At 48.0% G+C, this 19,387-nt stretch overlaps 1 protein-coding gene across 1 annotated transcript; it reads left to right on the forward strand.

Annotated features, from left to right (window-relative positions):
• Positions 1-260: 260 nt before the first annotated feature.
• LOC101752679 (TPD1 protein homolog 1A) lies at positions 261-3,183 on the forward strand. Its single transcript, XM_004962591.3, has 4 exons — positions 261-460; positions 971-1,112; positions 1,656-1,772; positions 2,275-3,183. Exons 2-4 carry the CDS (start codon positions 983-985, stop codon positions 2,742-2,744), a joined length of 717 nt encoding a protein of 238 aa, XP_004962648.1. The 5' UTR covers positions 261-460; positions 971-982; the 3' UTR covers positions 2,745-3,183.
• The last annotated feature ends 16,204 nt before the right edge of the window (positions 3,184-19,387 follow it).

Consider the following 19,387-nt stretch of genomic DNA (forward strand, 5'->3'; position numbering starts at 1 on the left):
TTTATATTCTTTTGAGAATTCATCTATGTTTGATTGGACTTATAAGCGGTTGAAAAGTTGAAACGGCTAATTTATTGTGAGAGATAAATACTATTCGGTGGCTGATAAGATGCCTAGTTTAGAGCCGCATGAGCTTTGCGGCCTCGTACAGGCCCAGGAGGGGCGCGGCCCTGATCTCAGCGACAGCGAGAGGCCCCTATACTAAGCCAGCGTCACGTACGGGCGCCCGCAGCAGCACCAACTCCACCGCCGCACGCCTCGCAAACATTCGCCGTGCCTCTCGCCCCGTCGCGTCCCCGGCCGCGGCACCCGCACGTGCATCGCCGAGGGGAGAGTTGGGCTTACCCGACCGTGAGGGGACGGAAGGAAAACCCTACCGCGCGTGCCGGCCGCGCCGCCGCTGCGTGGCCGTCGTCGCCGGCGACCGCCTCCGACAGTCCGACGACTCCAGCTACTCCAGGTAGGCGACGCCGTCCCCCGGATCGTGCTCCTCTCGCTCTCCGCCCCTTGTCTCGCCGGGTTCCGCGTGTGTTGGGCCTTGCGCCCCCGAAGCGCCGGCGTGAGCGCCGTGCTCGCTCCGCGACCGCGCAGCCAGGGAGGCCTCGCCGCGGGCCATGGCGGCGAGGTCGTCTACGTGTGCCTGCGCGCGCGGCCGCTCGCCGGGGACGCGCGTGCCGGTGGCCTCCCTGCGTCCGCTCGCCGGTGAGGTTCCACAAAGTGCGTCGGCATCCTGGAGGTCGAGGCGCGCCGGTGGAACCGGGGCGAGGCCCCCATTAGCGGAAGTGATTGCTAGCTGTGCTCGCAGGCAGCACGCGCTCTCTCGCTTGCTTTTTTTCAGCTTTCGTTGCCTTCTAGTACTACTTCCTCGCCGTTGCATTGTGCTCTGGGTTGTTCCTCGTCGGAGACCTCGAGGTGCCTCGTGATTGATCTGACTATAGTACTCACCTCCTTGAGTTCGTGCTCGCTGCAGGGTCCCGGCGCGATGAGGTCGTCTCCGTCGTCGTTGACAGCCTCTCGCGCGACGAGGCTGCCGAGGGCGCTCGCCGCCTCGGCGTGGTTGATCGTGTTGCTCGGCTCCGCCGCCCTCGCCACCGCCTCCCCCTCCGACGCAGGTGCCTTGCCGTCTACGCCCTTCCCCGTGTGCTACTTCTCCGCCGCGGCAATGTGGCCTTGGTTTTCTCTGATTCCGTTGCTGGAAACTAGTTTGAAACGCTCGTAATCTGCCGCCTCTGGTGCTTGTTTTGTTGGGGTTTTTCAGCAATTTTGCTGTTCGCGGTTGGGGGATTTTGACCAATTAATCTGCTCCAGCGAACCCAATTATTTTTTTCATTTCCAGCTTTAACTACTACCGTGAACTCTACTCGATGAAATCTTGGAAGAATCTAAGCTTGCATTTTTTGGGGGAATTTTTTAATCCCAAACTCAGATGAAATTCGTGTCCTCGCCGAATGCATGGCTTGATTTTGATTCCAAAGGTGCCTTGCACTGTTCGTTGAATTTCCGCAAACGCGAGACAATTTTCGTTGGAATTGTTTCGCTCTTTGGTTGGAATTATTTCGCCTTTTCGTTTTGGCTTTTTTTTCGGTGTGCGCCGGCCCTTGACTATACGCTGTACTAATGCTTCCCCTCCAACCGACTCCCGTGTGTCGCTGCAGGATTCTCGCCGCCGCCGACTTCCGTACCTGCGGGTCCGCCGCACCCGGCACCCCGCGCCGTCGCCGCCGCCCTGCCCGCGCCCGTGCCCCTGCCCCGGAAGATCCTCCGCCCGCCAGGTAAACCGCAAGCCCCGTCCCGTCCTCCGCCTCCCACCGACGCGCCCCCTTCCCACTCCCCACCCATCCCTCGCCGTCCGATCCGCTGGTCCGACGGCCAGGGCTGTGGCGCCGCGCCCCCTGGGGCCCCACAGCCTCACGCTTTCTCCGACCGGGCCCTGCCCCCGCGGGCCCCGCCGCCCCGGCGGTCGTGCGGCCCCATGCCTGGCACTGTTTTGTCGTGGGGCTCGTTCGGAAACGACCTCTGATTCTCTTCGAGGAGAGGGGAAGGGGAGGACCGGAGGAAAGTACCCAAGTACCCACCCCATCGTCCATTGCCGATGGCGAACTGCTCGCCCCAAGCTTCCATTGATTCGTTCTGTCGTGAGCCTCGACAGTGCACGCGGGGCCCATAGCCTCTCTTTAGCATTGCTGCTGCATCTTGCACGACTAGCACTCTGCCGCGTCTCACGTTTTTGTTTGCTTGTGCTGTGGCCCTGGCAATAATGAATTAATGATGCAGGCGTCGACGCCGCGGCGGCCGGCAACGTCACCGGCAGCACGGGCACCGGCGGCGGAGGGGGAGCAACAGCAGCAGCAGCAGCAGGCGGGGCGTTGCGGCCGAACCGGATGGACGAGGGGTGCGCGGGCGCGGAGGACATCGAGATCTACCAGGGGCAGGCGTCGCCGCTGCCGAGCGGGGTGCCGGCGTACAAGGTGGACGTGGTGAACCGGTGCCTGGGCGGCCTGGACGGCGACTCCGGCTCCGTCGAGTGCGCGATCGCCGGCATCCACGTGCGGTGCGGGTGGTTCAGCTCGGTGAGCCTGGTGGACCCGAGCAAGTTCCGTCGCTTGGGCCACGACGACTGCCTCCTCAACGACGGCCGGCCGCTGCTCGGCGGCGAGACCATTTCCTTCGAGTACGCCAACTCCTTCAAGTACGACCTCTCCGTCCGCGTCGCCACCTGCGTCGACCCCACCGCCTACCCGTAGCCACCGCCGCCGCCGCTCCGTCCCACGATACGTATAAACTCTATACTACCCACACTAGTCATCATACAGTTAGCAGCATCGATCAGTCGATCAGTCAGTAGCAGCAGCACATTTGCAGGCAGTTCTTGGTTCTTGGTAATAGTGAGTTAGTCACGGTTCAAGTGTAAGTAGCTACTCCTAGTAGTTGTGATTTTGTTAGCGTGTTGGATCGCGCGTGCGAGCGAGGGGGACGTTTCTTGTTCTTGCCAAGATCCAAGTTGTTCTAGCCAAGATCCAAGATCACGTGTACTGTAAATGGCACGCTCGCGTCGAGCGGTGAAAGAGTGTCCCGGAGGAAATGCGAGCACTTGTATGGAATGTGACCTTTGTTTCTTGGGGGTGACCAGGCATGGTGTAATGTAAATGGTAAAGCTTCTTTTCCAAGCTGGAAGTAGCCGGGCAGCGGCGGTTGCGATAAAGAAGGCGAGCGCTTTCCGTGCTTGTTTGGCATTGCCTGCGGCTTTCTCCTTTTGGCTGAGCTCATGTGCGAGCCCCTGCCGGTTGTTGCCATGCCATGCCATTCTGCCAAGGGTGGTGTGTGTGGTGGATGCTACGAGCTCCATGCCCTCCATTGATGTGCTTCACCTTCACCGTGTGTCCGTGCGGTAGCGCAGCTGTGTCCTGTCTGTGCGACTTGCTTTTTCTGGGCAAGGCTGTGCCCCTCTGCTTCTGCCTGTGACTGGGGAGAGGGGGGGAGAGATGGAGGGATGGGGGTGAGTGACCGTGCGAGTGACAGACATGCTGCCGGAGCGATTGATGTGGGGCTAGGCTTCGCTTTGCGCCTGGCATTAATTGGAGTGTGATGGCTGTGAAGGCAGGGGAAAGGGTAAAACAGGTGTAGGGGACTGTGCTCGGTTGGGGGTTTTTTGGCGTAGTGTAGGGGCCTGCTTGCCGGGTTACACGTGTTGTGCATTCACTGTTGCCGCCATGGGAGCTGCCGCTTCCGGCTTCGGCTGCAAGGCCTGCAGGACCTTGGTGCGGAGTTGCAGTAGCAGGGAAAGCAGAAGCAGCAGGAAGGAATTCTGTATTTTCTGTATACGTAACTGAGAGGGGGAAGGAATGAATAACGAGACGCTGCTGTGGAAGCTGGCACGTCAGATTTGAATGAACACAAAACATGCATGGTCACAAAAAAAATTTTGGGAGTAGCAAACATTTGAGTGTAGCGGGAAACTGCAGGCGCTGCTTCAATCGTGCTAGTGTGCATGGCGTACCAGTACCACCAATGTGTGTGCAACGGGGCCGTGGCTCGGAATGGAACGGACGTGCAGGCCGGTGCCGGCGGGCAGTCCATCGGCAATGAGTGGTGAACAGTAGGCCCGGTCACGTCCACGGTCCACCGCTCGGGCCGCCCGACACGGCGCGAGTATCCACGCTCGGACGCACGAACCGATGTCCGCGGGGGACGGCGCCACCCCCGGCCGTATCTCTCTACACAGCAGTGCACACAGGTCTGCCGATCGAATCGGCTGGCTCTGGTCTCTGGCTGCCGCATATCCTCTCTCTCTGCGGCAAACACGAGCCCGGCGCCAATGCATCGGCAGCTCGCATCGATCGGCCGTGCTCCGTGCTCCAGGAAGCTGACCTCTCTCCCTCATGTCCCTGGCAGCATCTGCGTCGTGCACGCGGCACGATGGTTGAACTTGGCAGCGAGGGGAGGCCGGGAAGGGACAGCCAGGGGTTGACGGATGCCGATCCATCAATCCGCCGGGCGCCTAGCGCTGCCGCAGGCAGCTTCGGCCGCAGCACCGGCGCTGCTGCTGTACTTGGCCTCGGGACGGCGCCCCCAGCCGGCCCCCCGGTTTAATTCCCTCTGCACGCCGCGCTGCCCAAGGGATCATGCTACGCTGCCCCTACCCCGCCTAGGCCGGAGCATGACGGGACGGACCCACCCGCGGCTGCCGCTGGCCACTGCCCGTGCTTCAGTGGCGGAGCCAGGATTTCAGGTACGCCGAATCAATACTCGAATATACAATTCGGTATACAACTATAAAATCCACCGAGCAATTTGGTATACGATAATAAAATTTTTCATTTAATTCGGTATGCAAGTAAAAGGATCTTATAATATCTTTAGTTCAACAAATAAGTTAAAAATTTGCATAGCTAACAATATAATAGCAAATGCCAAAAATCAAGCCCAGTCAATTATGAATTCATGGCTGTCCATCAGTGGTGACCTGATATCTAAATGATATATTGTGAATCAACGGTTTTATCAGGTTAAAGTAAACAATATCAAGGAATATTGCAATTGCAAAATAGAGAAACACTAATAGTATTAGCAAACTTAAGATTTAAGAATTGTCAGAAGTCACTCATATGGTCAAACCAACGATTACGTATCTGTGGAGAGCTGCTCGTAGAATTGTGAGTAAGCAGCAGGAGTTGCTCCAATAGACCAATAGCCTCAACTACAGAGCGATATCCCAAATTCAAAATAATCAAACAAAATAATCCTTTTGGAGACCTGCTGGCTGTGTCGCTGCAGAGTCTGCGCCCCTATGCCTGGCGTCCTGGCCAGTGGCCACCTCTTCGCGTCGCTTCCTCCTGCCGTGCTGGCGTGCGCTCGCACACGACTCGCCGCTGCAAGGGATTTTTTCTTTTTACTGCTGGTACATGCGCCTGCCAATTCATACCCACTGGCTACGCCCCTGTCATGCTTTGCATACCGCTGTGTATTGATGTCCATGCAGCCCCCGGCCCTTTTTTTCGCCTCAGACCTTATTTAGTTGGCTAAATTGGAAGGTGCTAAATTACTGTGCTGGTACTGTAGCACACTGTAGCATTTCGTTTGTATTTGTGAATTATGGTCCAAACATTGACTAATTAGGCTCAAAAGATTGTCTCGCAAAGTGCAACAAAACTGTGCAATTAGTTTTTAATTTCATCTATATTTAGTACTCCATGCATGTACCGCAAGTTTGATGTGATGGGAATCTTCTTTTTCATAGTGCCAAAGTTGGGAGTTGGGGGTGAAGTAAACAAGGGCTCAATCTAGCCCCACTTGGCATCAAATTCTTCGGACCCATACCGACCCGACCCGGTAGCTCGTGCTGGGCGTGGGCCGCCATCTTGGCACGATGGGTGGCCTAGTCCGGCACGATTTTAGTACACCGGTTTGAAATGGTCCGTTAACCTTCTTCGGCTCAACAGCAACATAACTTCGGCCTGCTAACTCTCACCCGTTACCCTTCCTCTCCCTATCTGCTGCCCACCGCCGCCTCCCTATGTCTCTCGCATCGGCATCTTCCCCAGCTCCGCGCGGGGGGGTCGGCTCCAGGGAGCGGCGGTAGCGGCGACTGCGGGAGGCCGGGAGCGGCGCCGGCGGCGCGAGGGTCGGGAGGAGCCGGAGCGGCGGCGGTGCGAGAGGTCGGGAGCAGAGGCGGCGCGCGGGGCTGGGAGCGGTGGCATCAGCGCGCGGGGCCGGGAGCGACGACGGCGCAGGAGGTCGGTAGCGGCGGCAGCGCGAGGGAACGGTAGCAGCGGCGGGCCATCATGTCTCGCGTGGCCCGAAGCCGGCCCTGCTTGACGGGCTGGCTCGGCACGGAAAAGGCCTTGCGGGTCCGTCCTTGGGCCACCGGTGAGACCCATGGGTCGGCACTGCACGGCACGGCAGAGTCATCGTGACGGGCCAGGCCGGCATGAAAATTAAAGGGCCATGCCGGGCCCATGCCGAACCAGGCTGGGCGGCCCGAATGGACATCTATACCGCTGTGGCATGCAGGGGCAGCTGCCCGTGCGCCTCTCCACTCTCCTTCACTTAGGAATGGAATTGGGATCGGATCCGTATGGAATTGAATCCGAATAACACTTTTTACCACATTTTAACTCGAATACGAATACAAACCTGAATACACTCGAATACAAATACAAAACTAATGCCTCGAATTCGTATGCGTATTCAGATATTTTCTCAATTCAACTCGAAATGAACATCGTTAAATTCAAAAAAGACAAATAAAATTTTAATGCCACCTTCATAGATAACAAAGCGAACTAAAATAGAAGTACAGTACTAATAATGACCAAGATCATTGAAGTGATCTAAAATCATAAGGGATAACGTTTGATACAGTTCTAGATAAATGAGGTAAATGCAAACCAAGATCGTTGAAGTGATCTAAAATCATAAGGGATAACGTTTGATACAGTTCTAGATAAATGAGGTAAATGCAAACAGTAAGGATAGTCATCAACATTACAATACTCACAAATCCCAAACAGTACGTAACACTAAGTTCCTGATTAAGCACATGACATTGAGCTTGCAAATCAGAATACATGACACTGAGCTCATAGAAGTGCACTCATAAATTAAGCAAAACATTTTCTGCGGTAGGCACAGGCAGTAGCAATCCCAACAGCAGGCAGGAGAACAGGCGAACAACAAGCAGTAAAGCCACCTCTGCTAGCCTACAACAAAATGGTGAGATTTATTAGCAGCGACATTATCGTACAAAATGACATGATAACATAGAGATTACAATGTACACATATTACAATTCTCATTTTTTTTTCTCAAAGTAAAATAAATTATAAGGAAAGGTATGAAATTCTTTGTAGGTCACACAGATTAGACACTACAGATAAGTTTTGACACAATTCTTTTTTTTCATTCTAACATTTCATTTTTAACTAGCAGAAGAGCCACAATTGAAATCGCACATAAAGAATAAGTTGGCAGCATTTGAAAACACACAGGTTCATTATCGAAAATTACAAAAGGCAAAGGGAGGAGTCACCTGAAGCAAAGCTAAGAGTAATCCTAATTGTCTTCCTCTTCCTCTTCCATATCCATATTGTTGTCCTCAGCATCAGCAAGAGCACCTGCAACACAACCAACGATATGTATAAACAAGTAAATTTGGGCATCCAAAACTAAAACAGCAAGCAGTCTAGCCAAATAATTCATATACCTTCATCATCTTCGACTCTGTCATTTGTACTACCATAAGCTAAATCGTCAAGAATTGAAGATACACCACTTTGATCTGAAATAAATAGACAGAAAAACATGACGAAATTAGTAGTGACTAATCTGGAATAAATAGATGAAATGCAGTACTACAAGTATAGCTGTCACCATTACCTTGCCTTGACGCTTTTATCCAATCCTTTGTGCAAACAAGTGCCTCAACAACTTGAGGGTTCAATCGGCTATGGTATTTGTGAACTATTCTTCCTCCAGAACTAAAAGCAGACTCAGAAGCTACCGTGGATGCAGGAATAGCCAAAATATCTCTTGCCATTCGAGCAAGGACAGGATACTTCACTCCATGGGTCTTCCACCAACTCAAAATGTCAAAGTGATCATTTTCTTTCCAACTCAACAATGTTGTCCCTTAGAAACGAGCTCAACCTTTTTCTCTTGGGCTCCTCATTTCAGTCCACATAACACTGAGAAGTTCTGGCAGTTCTTGCTTGAGTTCTTTGTACTTGCCTTGTTTCAGGAGCAGCATACATGGAGGCATAAGAATCATAAAGCTTCTGGACAATTTTTTTAAATTCATACATGTCACCAAATCCATTGGCATCTGACATCTCACTGTAATAAAATTCAACCACCTTCATCTTGTACCTAGGATCTAGGAAACATGCAACTGCTAGAGCAACATTGCTCGTCTCCCAATACTTATCAAATTTTTCCTTCATAGATTTTTTCATAGAAACAACAAAACTATCCTTGCTTTTGGTCCACTCAATGAGCTTGTTAATTTCACAGAATTCTGAAAAAATCAGGTTCGTTGTCAGATAGAGAGATCCAGACAAAACTTTTGTGGCATCATAAAAGATCTCTAAGCACTTGCACAGGACAGCAGCATTCTCCCAGTCCTCTGGTGAAAGAGCATGTTTACTATATTTCTCAGGATGTAGTAGAATAAGCCTTTGAAAAACCCTTTTAAAGCGAAGAGCATCAACTAGTATTAAGTAGGTTGAATTCCACCTAGTAGACACATCTAAAGAAAGACCTCTTTCTGCTATTTCTAGATCAGCAGCATGCTTCAGAAAATACTCTTATTGCAAAGGTGAGCTCTTGACAATAAGGACTAATGCAAGAATGTTTGCAATAACAGCTGCAACTGTGTTCACACCATCCTTAGCAGCTAGGTTAATGATATGTGCAGCACAGCGTACATGAAAGAACTTGCCTCCACAGTGCAAAGAACCCTGATTCTTAAGAGCCGAAATGACCGTGTCCACACAAACATCATTTGCAGCTGCATTATCTAAGGTCAATGCAAATAACTTGTGATCAAGATTCCATGAGCCCATGTTTTGCATATATGCCGTACTCAGATTAGCTCGTGCCTACCCTCAACTTTCCATCCCTAGCGGCGCTAGCGCGACCGCGCGAGGTGAAATTTTCGCGCTGGGCAGGGGTGCAGCAGGGTGTCGAGACGCGCGTCTGCGCGTGCTTGCGGATGCAGATAGTATCCAGTTTCACATCCGTATCCGTCCGAATTTCGGATATCCGGATCCGAATTCGAATTTTTGAATCAAATTCGGATACATCCATTTTAGCTTCCATTTAGACACGGATACAAATACGAATATCCATATGCACGTTTTTAGCGGATACGAATTCGAATAATTCGGATAACCATCTACCACTTTCCATCCCTACCTTCACTTGCCATCTTTCGCCGTGCAGCGACGTTTGCCTTGCCACATGCGGATGGATGCATGGAGGAGCGAACGGTGTCATCATGTGCCTCCTGCTCGGCTGCTTCGTCGTGTCACCCTGTGCTGCTCCGTTCCCGGAATGGCACCTCCGATCCCCGCTATGTGGCTCTGCCTGCCATGCCCATGGTGACCTTGATCTGAGCTGAAAATGGGTCGGGGTACTAGACCGTAATAGATGCGCGCCACAGGTGGGGTTCAGCTTAGCGTTCGTGCGCATGAGACCTGACAACCAGTCGTGCTGGTGTTTTAACCCTTGTGTCCTTGTCGTCGGGTGCACCCGCAAACGGAATGAACACGTGACTGCGTTCTACATTACTTTTGTTTGTTGCCCTGTTTATGTGCAAGTCATCAAACTTGAGAAAAAAGACACATTTTTTTCTTTTAGCAAAGGGTGGTCAAAATTCAATACTACAACAAAAAGGGTGATAATTCAATCACGCGAGGCTCCCACTGCCATGGACCTAGTCAGATTGCATATACTCTCAGCCTGTTCGGCTGAACTTATAAGCCGGCTGAAAAGCTGAAACGGCTGATTTGTTGTGAGAGAAAAATATTGTTTGATGGCTGATAAGCCGGCTGATAAGCTGAAGCGAACAGGCTGTCTAAATACATGGAAAAAAAAAGAGAACAAGGGAAATGGTGGGGAACTTGTGTACGTAGGGTCTGTTTGGTCGCCCGCCGTCGATCCCTGCGCCGCAGCCGAACCTTTGGCGCTGAAAATCGACGGCACAGATGTGGCGAGAAAATATACTGCAAGTTGTACCGTTGTACAGAAAAGTAGAAAAGCTATGGCCGCCGCTACCTCCAAGCCAACCAAGCACATGCGTTTTTGTGGCGCCGTCAAGATGTGGCATGGCAAGCTGTGGCTGCAAGTCAAGCACGGCACGGGCGCACGGCCATAGGCTCTGTTTGGTTCACGACAAAGCTTGCCGCAGCACGCCACGCCTAACATTCGCTGTTGTTTGATTAGGCCTGAGTTGTGACGCGGCGAAGAAAGTGCGGCGCTCCTTCAGTGCACCTCTTTGCGCTTTCTCGCCAAAGCCCAATCTTCGGCGTGGCAGACTTCGGCGGAAGCCAAACAAACCCATAATTCCGGATAAGGCTTGTCCATGTGGAGGAATTGATCAACTGCAATGTCTGACTCGCCGCCGGAAAGATGATGATTTCACTTTTGAGCTGGTTGGTTCACTACAATGATATTGTATTCGGCCTACCCATTTTGTTCCCTTAAGTTCCTAATTGAGCCTTATAGGCGAGAGATGAAATTTAATTTATTGATAATATTGAGGGATGTGATGATAGTATCATTAGTATGTTAGAAATCTTTACCCACTATCCTGTACAAAATTTTTTATATAAAATCCATTAAATTTTAATCTATATCATTACTTTCTAAGACATTTGTTTTCACGTTTTAAGCTTGATATTTTGAAATTTAATGATAGGAAAAAGATTCACAAATTTAACCGAGTTTTGTATAACCAACAATCGTACATATGTTGGGCATCTCCATCGTACTCAGATTTTTTTTTTTCCCCGTTGAAAACATAAGTACACACTAGTCCCTCGTTCTGCAAAGAGTGTCCTTTTAAATTTGTTCTAAGTCAAACTGTTTTAAGTTTGATCAAGTTTAAAATAAAGAGTATCAATATTTATAACACTAAATAGATATATTTTCATAACGAATCTAATGGAACTTGCTAGACATAAAAAATATTGCTATATTTTATATAAATTTAGTTAAAGATAAGATGACTTAGACTTAGAACAGAACGATAGGGATATTCTTTGCAGGATAGAGGGAGTACTCCGTAAGTTGGGCTGATTTGAGAGGAATTCGGATAAGAAATGCGCAACTAGGGAGTCGCCTGTCCAGATAAAAAGGGAGTGAGTGAGTATATCCTAGAGAAAGATTCGGTGATCAGAATCCATCTGGAACTATATTTATTTCGCATTGTATAGTGCAACTTTTACAATGTAATCCCTTTCCAAAACACCTTTTTTCAGTTTGATCTTTGAGGGTACAGTTCGAAAACACCTTTTTACAGTTTGATCCTTTCGTAGTTCTAACACACGATGGTACATGCCGAAGGATGTGTGCTGGATCGCGTAGTCTTACTACGTGGCCGCAAGTATGCGGCGGTCTGCAATTGAACCACTGTACCCCACCATGGAAAACATTCCATTTTCCAAACATGTGTTCCACGGCGATCCATTTGGACAAAGGTTCAAATGAGGTGTTTGGATACAAGATACTAAATTTTAGAGTGTTACATCGAATATTCGAATGCTAATAATTAGAAGGACTAAACATGAGCTAATTATAAAACTAATTGCAGAACTCCTATACTAATTCGTGAGACGAATCTATTAAGCCTAATTAATCCATGATTAGCACATGTTTACTGTAGCAGCACATTGTCAAATCATGGACTAATTAGGCTTAATAGATTCGTCTCGCGAATTAGACTCCATCTGTGCAATTAGTTTTTTAAATAGTCTATGTTTAATACTCCTAATTAGTATTCAAACATTCGATGTGATGGGTATTAAACTTTAGAAGGTGTTACCAGACACCCAAAAACATCTTCCGAAAAGGACTGCCACGTAAAAATGTCACCAAAATACGAGTGGAATTGGCATGGACTAACAACTGCTTTGTCACCGAAATCGAGCGAAATTTCAAGCATCCCCGAAACCGAGCGTCAAGCAGAAATTCAAGCAAGCTTGGACAGGGAGACACCCGACACCACTGTTGACAAGCCGGGGACGTACGCACGGCACGAAAAGGTGCGAGACAGGCTCTACTGTTGCGTTGCAAGCTTTGGTCCAAGTACAGAAAAAGAGGCACCGCTTTCCTGCTGCCGTGTGTGAAAAAACATAAATACTCCAATACTCCTACCACAGCAGGAAGCAGTTGGGCTTCGTGCTCGTGCAGCGAGACCAGCACGAGAGCAAAAGATGAGCAGGATTGCACTCAATCACTTCAGTCCATCGCATCGGCTAGCTCATCGTTCTTGCATCGCTTTGCGAGTTGCGGTAGTCTCTCCTGCAGTGCCATGCCACCGGAGTCTGGAGTAGCATGAGCGGAGTATCTGCTCAAGGGATCTGCTCGAGATCTTGCGCAGGCAGATGCAGGGGATCTGAGAGCCGGGGGGCAGATGCGTGTCGCAGGAGTATCTGTAGCTGGTCTTCCAGGTGCAGTCCCCGTGTACTTTCGAATCGGTTTCTCAGTAACGGGAAAACACGAAGGGGGTGTTTGGGAGAAGAGGGCTAAACTTTAGCCCTGTTACATCGGATGTTCGGATACTAATTAGGAGGACTAAACATAAGCTAATTACAAAACTAATTGCAGAACCCCTAGGCTAAATCGCGAGACGAATCTATTAAGCATAATTAATCCATCATTAGTGAATGGTTACTGTAGCACCACATTGTCAAATCATAGACTAATTAGGCTTAATAGATTCGTCTCGCGATTTAGCCCTAGGGGTTGTGTAATTAGTTTTCTAATTAATCTAGATTTAATACTCCTAATTAGTGTCCAAACATTCGATGTGATGGGGGCTAAAATTTAGCCCCCTCCTCCGAAACACCCCCGAAATCTGACGAGACCACCACTAGTTTTCGTCAGAAAAATTGGTTTCCAGGAATGAAGAGTCGTCCCAGTGTAGCCACGCACCAACTGATTTTTATTTTCCCTTGGTGGAACAAAATGTTCCACTACGCTCGCCGGCACCTGCCTTGTCCAAACTGACGCGTGGCAAGACGTCCTCGAGTAGTGTGAGCCCAAAACCCAAAAGGTGTCCGCCCAAAATTGCTAGTGGTAATTTGAGGAGCGTTGTTCCAGGAAAAGTAAATCTGGTCATGCAAATTTGTGAAATGCATGCATAGATGTTTTGGCCGGATCAAACGAGGAATGTGATATGGCCATTTCCAAACGTCCGATCACGATAGTCAAAGAGGCAACAGCGGCCAAGTTTGATCAGTCAACGACATGCACGCAAACACTATTTTACGACCGGATGGAGTCGTATTAAATTAAATTAGCAAAGGAGATGCACGATGATGGTCCTAAAAATTAAAAAATACGACACGGTACGGCTATTATCCTACCTAGGGCGAAAGGGTTTCTAGCACGCGTCGGGTCGGGTCAGAAAGGGTTTCTAGCACTCATCGGGTCCTGTGTTCAACTCCCCGTGGAATTGAATTTTAAGCTGGGTTAAAAAATCTCCTCATTTGTCGCCATAATCAAGTATAGGTTAAGACCCGATTCAGATTGTAGCTGTGGTTGGTTTGGGCCATCCTACCTAAGGTGATTGCAGTGGTCGTCAACTTAGTGGTAGTCCCACAAGATTAAGGACTCTGTGTAAAGTAGGGCACATGTTTTTTTTTAAAGAAAACCCGGGCTGTCTTATCTTTTTATTATCCTACCTAGGGCACTAAAGTAACCCTGTCTTTATCACCCGATGACGTTAAGCTGATAGTGTGATATGATCATCTGATACAGGCAGCCTAATCAATCACTTACCATCGATCGATCTTTCTCACTGCAGTGCCAGTGCAAAAACGATGCCGTAAAGCGGCGGGCGAATCTAGTCAGCACGCGTGTCAGCCTGGCCAGCTAGGAAAAGCTGAATTTGTCCGCACAAACAGCAGCATGCACGAGCCACAGGGGTAAAGGATGACATGGAGAAGAGCTGTTTCTGATGCTTGGACTCGTCCTCTCCTCTGTATCGTCGCCAGTCAATGGTTATTGATCTCTCTCGACAGTTGAATGGAAAATTTGTTGCTTGATTTTATTTCTCTATAGCAAATTTGCAGTCGAGCTAGGGCTTCCAAAGAGTTGCAAATATGCTATTTCTGTTCATTGTTAAAAGTACAATGTACACATTTTGGAGCTTACGCAGTAGCAGTACTAGTACACAGCGTGTCCCCCTCTGATCGATGAACAGAAACAAGCTGGGGCCTGTTCAGTGTCAACAGCCGCTAGGATGGACAAATGTTAGAGGTGAGGGTTTGACATGGACTCGACTCTCCTTTCCACACGAGGCAGAAAAGGGCAGGGGATCGACATGGACTAAAGGTGCAACGAGCCATGCGGGTGTGTTGCACGCACGCGAACGTGTGCGTGGGACGGACATTCGCACAGTCCAAAATATGCGAATTGTTGGGCCTGTGCAATCCAACTTTGCGAACTTGTATAGTTGTGCTTGTGCACCAGCATCACTGCATGTCGGTTGGCCACTTGGCCCTACGGCAAACTCAGCTGGCCAAACGCACGCGACTGAGGCGGTGTTTGGATCCTGGAGCTAAATTTTAGTCCGTGTCACATCGGATATTCGGATGCTAATTAGAAGGACTAAACGTGAGCTAATTACAAAACTAATTGCAGAACCCCTAGGCTAAATCGCGAGACGAATCTATTAAGCCTAATTAATCCATCATTAGCGAATGTTTACTGTAGCACCATATTGTCAAATCATGGACTAATTAGGCTTAATAGATTCGTCTCGCGATTTAGCCTAGGGGTTGTGAAATTGGTTTTGTAATTAGCCTATGTTTAATACTCCTAATTAGTGTCCAAACATTCGATGTGACATGGGCTAAAATTTAGCCCGGGGATCCAAACACCCCCTGAGGCATGCAGGAGTGACAGAGGATCCTCTAATTTAGTCTAGTATAAATCGGACTTAACAAGGATCGAACTATAATAATATATAATTTTAAGTTAAAAATAAAGAGGATCGGATTAAATTGTGGAGAAGGAGAAGCTACGTATGTGCAAATTTTGTTTCAAGGAGAAGATGCTAGGCAGTACAACTTCCTATGAGAAACGTACTAAGATGAAACTTGTGTCTTTTGCTTCGGAAAGGAATATAGTTGCATATGCGGATATGGCTCTAGAGCATGTTGGTTCATTGACGTATTGATGGAAAAAAAGGGTGAATTCTGGAGATTGCCATCCTTAATTACCAGGGGGTACGGCAAGGAATTTGTATTGCCCATGATGGTTTGGAATTTAAGAAATATTTAAAATTAATCGTAATTACTTTTTTGGGATAAAATAGCATTTTTTAAAAACTTTTTCAGCCTTTAACCGGATCAGTAAGACTAGCCCATAGGCCATAATGGGAGGGTCTGTCTAGCAACTCTCGCACAGTCTAACATGGCCCAATAGGATAGCCCAGCAAGGCAGCAAGCGGTTCAGGTATCCAGCACGCAGCCGACCATATGGCTTTCAATTTTCTAATCCTTTGGGTATTTTCAAATAAATATTTTCTAACACTTGATTCAAACTTTGTAGTAAATAATTTAATATTAAAAAAATAATGGATATATGTTCAACATTTACAAAATAATTGTTGCAAAAATATATTTAGAATAATTTTTCAACAATTCTTTTGTAAATGTTGAACATATAGCTTTAAATTTTGAATAGCACATTGGACATGTTGGGTTTTTATATAAAAACAAAATAAGAAATATATATTTGATAATTTGTTTTGCTGTTATTCGAGACAATATATTAGTTGAAATGGTTTTAAAAAATGAACTCATAATTGAGAGAGAAAACGTATTTCAAGTTTGAGATTCAAACAATTAACAACCCCCCATCCTCTCGAACCAAATTGTCCATATATGAGGGTTCTGCTTTACTCATCTCCGCAAGGTGCGTGTAAGCTCAAACCTAGTAAAAGATGCAAAGGAATTCTAGCTTCTTTCCTATGGTTGTCAGAAAAAGCTCAGATAAAAAGATTGTGAAAATAGTCTAAAGCCTTGGGCCTCGTAGGATCAACCAGAGCCCAATGAACCGGCCAAGCCCAAAAACTTTTATAAAATGGCATGTTAAACTCTGGTTCATATTTGCATTGAAAACACAGGATCTACATGTATTTCTTTTCGCAAAGAATCCAAATAGCAAGTTTAAAACTGTTTTTCTTTCTGAATGACGTTTCGCTAGTTGAGGCCTGACAGTCTGACTTGAGGTTGGAGCCCTGATTGCACACTGCCAAAGTAACTCAAAAAGATAGTGTTCGAGCCCAAACTAGTAGCAATGCCGATCAGGCAGGATCAGCCAGTCAGACTGGTCTCTATAGGCAGTCTGAGGAGTCGGAACGGTTGCTAGCATGGTCGGGCGGTCGCTGGCGCGGTCGGCTCGATCGGAGGAGTCCCAGGCGGGCCCGGTGCAATACCTCGCGCAGGCGCGTACGTCATCGAAGTCCCGGGTGGGAACGCATCCGCGCGTGCTACGGCCCCCACGCGTCAAACTGGGAGTCCGAGACGAATCTTAGAGTCCGAGACGAATTGGAGTTGAAATGGGACTTCCTTACGTGAAAAAACCTCCCACCCTATAAATATAAATGGCCCTGGCCGATTGAGAATCATCACCCAATCGACAAACACTTTTATCTATCTTTTTATCTCCAAACCCTAGCTTTTCCAACCCCCTTGTTTTCCTCCTGCATCCCAGCGGCGTTTGAGGATGTTCTGAGTGGCCTGACCGATCTCAGAGCAACCCTTGGCTTGCCATCTCCGATGAGGTCCCTCCCAAGGTGGTGAACGTAGGCTTTCGCGGTGCCTTTGCGAGGACCGGCCTGACCGGACCCCCTGACCTGTCTGACCGGCCAAGTGCAGAAGTCCCAACGAGGTGAGCTTCTGATCTACGCGTGAACTAGCATGCTCGTGTGTTGGCTAGAAAAAGCGCCAACATTTTTGGTGACTCCGCTAGGGGAAAAGATCTGGTTTTTACAACCGTTCCGAAAAACCCTAGCAAGATGGGATCTAACATGGAGATTGACAAGGATAACATCATCATGGCTTCCGTGGAAGATCTCAGCGAGGAGGAGCAGCGGAACATCGCGGCGCTCCAAAAATACGTCAAGATGCAATATCTATTGGGCGTCAAGAAAGATCGCATGGGCAAGGCGATGAGAGCGCAAGACTTCGAGATGCCTGCGATCAAGATGAAGGATAACATGATCGAGGAAGTACACAATGTAAGTAGCTTCCCCCCAGATCAATCCGCTATCAACGATGAGTTCAAAAGGGCTTTTAAAGTTCAAAATCAGATTGCTACTTCTTTGATAGATCACTTAGACCAACTTGTAGGAGGTAAATCTATTGGATGTAATAAAAACGATTCCTCTCAAGTTGATTTGCATGGGGTTGTACATGCAAATCCATCGGCAGATATAGGGGTCACTCCCGAGAACCCTAAGTATGGCATGCTGTTAAACTTTTACACAGGACCGACACCGCTCCAGGCCCAATCGCCAAAGCTGAACACGACTGAAGCAGTTAGATCGGTTCAGGCAGGCGGTCTAACCAGTCAGGCCTCTCAGGGCGGCCAGTTAGTGATTGTCCCTGAAGCGCCTGTGCCACTTGCTGCTGTACATGGTTCGGTTGTTCCTAACCGTACTAGCGAGCTTGGAGTGAATACACCCTCGGTTAGCACAACAGCATACACGTCGCCCCCGATCCCTAACACCATTATTGCTTCTAGGGGTATTTCAAATGACGTATTTTCTAATTTGCATCGTATTCAGAATGGCAATCCACCCTACGTGAATGTTGCGAATACATCAGCCCTAGCACTACAAGAGCCAAATCCGTATAGTGAAGTCAGAAAAGTTAAAGTGGAAATTTTGGCTATGATTCAGAACAAGTTTGGCATGGACGTAGGCAGTTCAAAGTTGTATCAAAAACCCTACCATGCTGACTTTGACTATGTTCCCTATCTTGTCGGTTGGAGCATGCCTGATTTTGTTAAATTCAGTGGCGAAGATAACCGAACTACTTGGGAACACATTAGTTAGTATCTTGCTCAACTAGGCGAAGCCGGTTATTATAATACTTTAAGAGTTCATTTGTTTTCTTTGTCATTGACTAGGATCGCTTTCGCTTGGTATTCTTCCTTGGCTCTTGGCTCTATTGATTCATGGGATCAGTTAGAGCAGAAATTTCATGATCACTTTTACAACAGAAATTTCCAATTAAAGTTGATGGATTTAACATCGGTTAGGCAAGGCAAATAGGAATCTATTTCTAATTATATAAGATGATTCAAAGAAACTAAAAACCGATGCTTTAATCTATCACTTTTTGACGATGATTTGGCCGATCTTGCTCTTAAAGGTTTAAAATCGTCTATTAGGGATCGGCTAGAAGATTTTGTGCTTTATACCATTGCACACGTACTTATGAGGGCTTCGATAATGGAACTTAGGATTGCTAAGGAAAAATATAGCTTCAAGTCTCGTCGGTGTAGCATGCATGCTATTGAATATGATTTCGATAGCTCGAACGATGATGACAATGAGGTTTATGTTACTAAATTTGTTTGGCCCTCTAAAGCTAAATCATATTCTTGTGTGTCCCTTAAGTCGGCTCATTAGAGTCGGCAAGAAGTGAAATTTACTTTTGATGTTTCCAAGTGCAATCGCATTTTTGATGAGTTGCTTAAACTTGGACATTAGAAAATATCTCATACTATTCCTCCACTTGAGAGCTGAAGAGCAGAGCATGTTGCAAGTTTCATAATACTTTTTCTCATGCAACTAATGATTGCAATGTGTTTTATCGACAGGTTCAATCAGCTATAAATGAAGGCCGTTTGACATTCTATGAAATGCAAGGGGACAAGATACCGTTTCCTGTCAACACTATGGACATACAACAACCTAAGGTACTAGTTCGGCCGCATCAAGCTGAAGCTGCTAAAGGCAAGAATGTCGTGATCGGGGAAGAGAAGTCCGATTTGAGGGGAAAAGAGTTGACAAGGGAGGTGGTGTATGAAAAGACTCCATATGGTAGAGAGTCATTTAAAATTACTGTAAAAGTTTCTGGACATGGGGGCAAGCAGTGTCCACAGCATCTGCTCAAAAGCTGTTCAAGTCTGCTGGGCAGACCGAGCC

The sequence above is a fragment of the Setaria italica genome, chromosome III (genome assembly GCF_000263155.2).
Source record: "Setaria italica strain Yugu1 chromosome III, Setaria_italica_v2.0, whole genome shotgun sequence".
In the NCBI taxonomy this organism is placed as follows: domain Eukaryota; kingdom Viridiplantae; phylum Streptophyta; class Magnoliopsida; order Poales; family Poaceae; genus Setaria; species Setaria italica.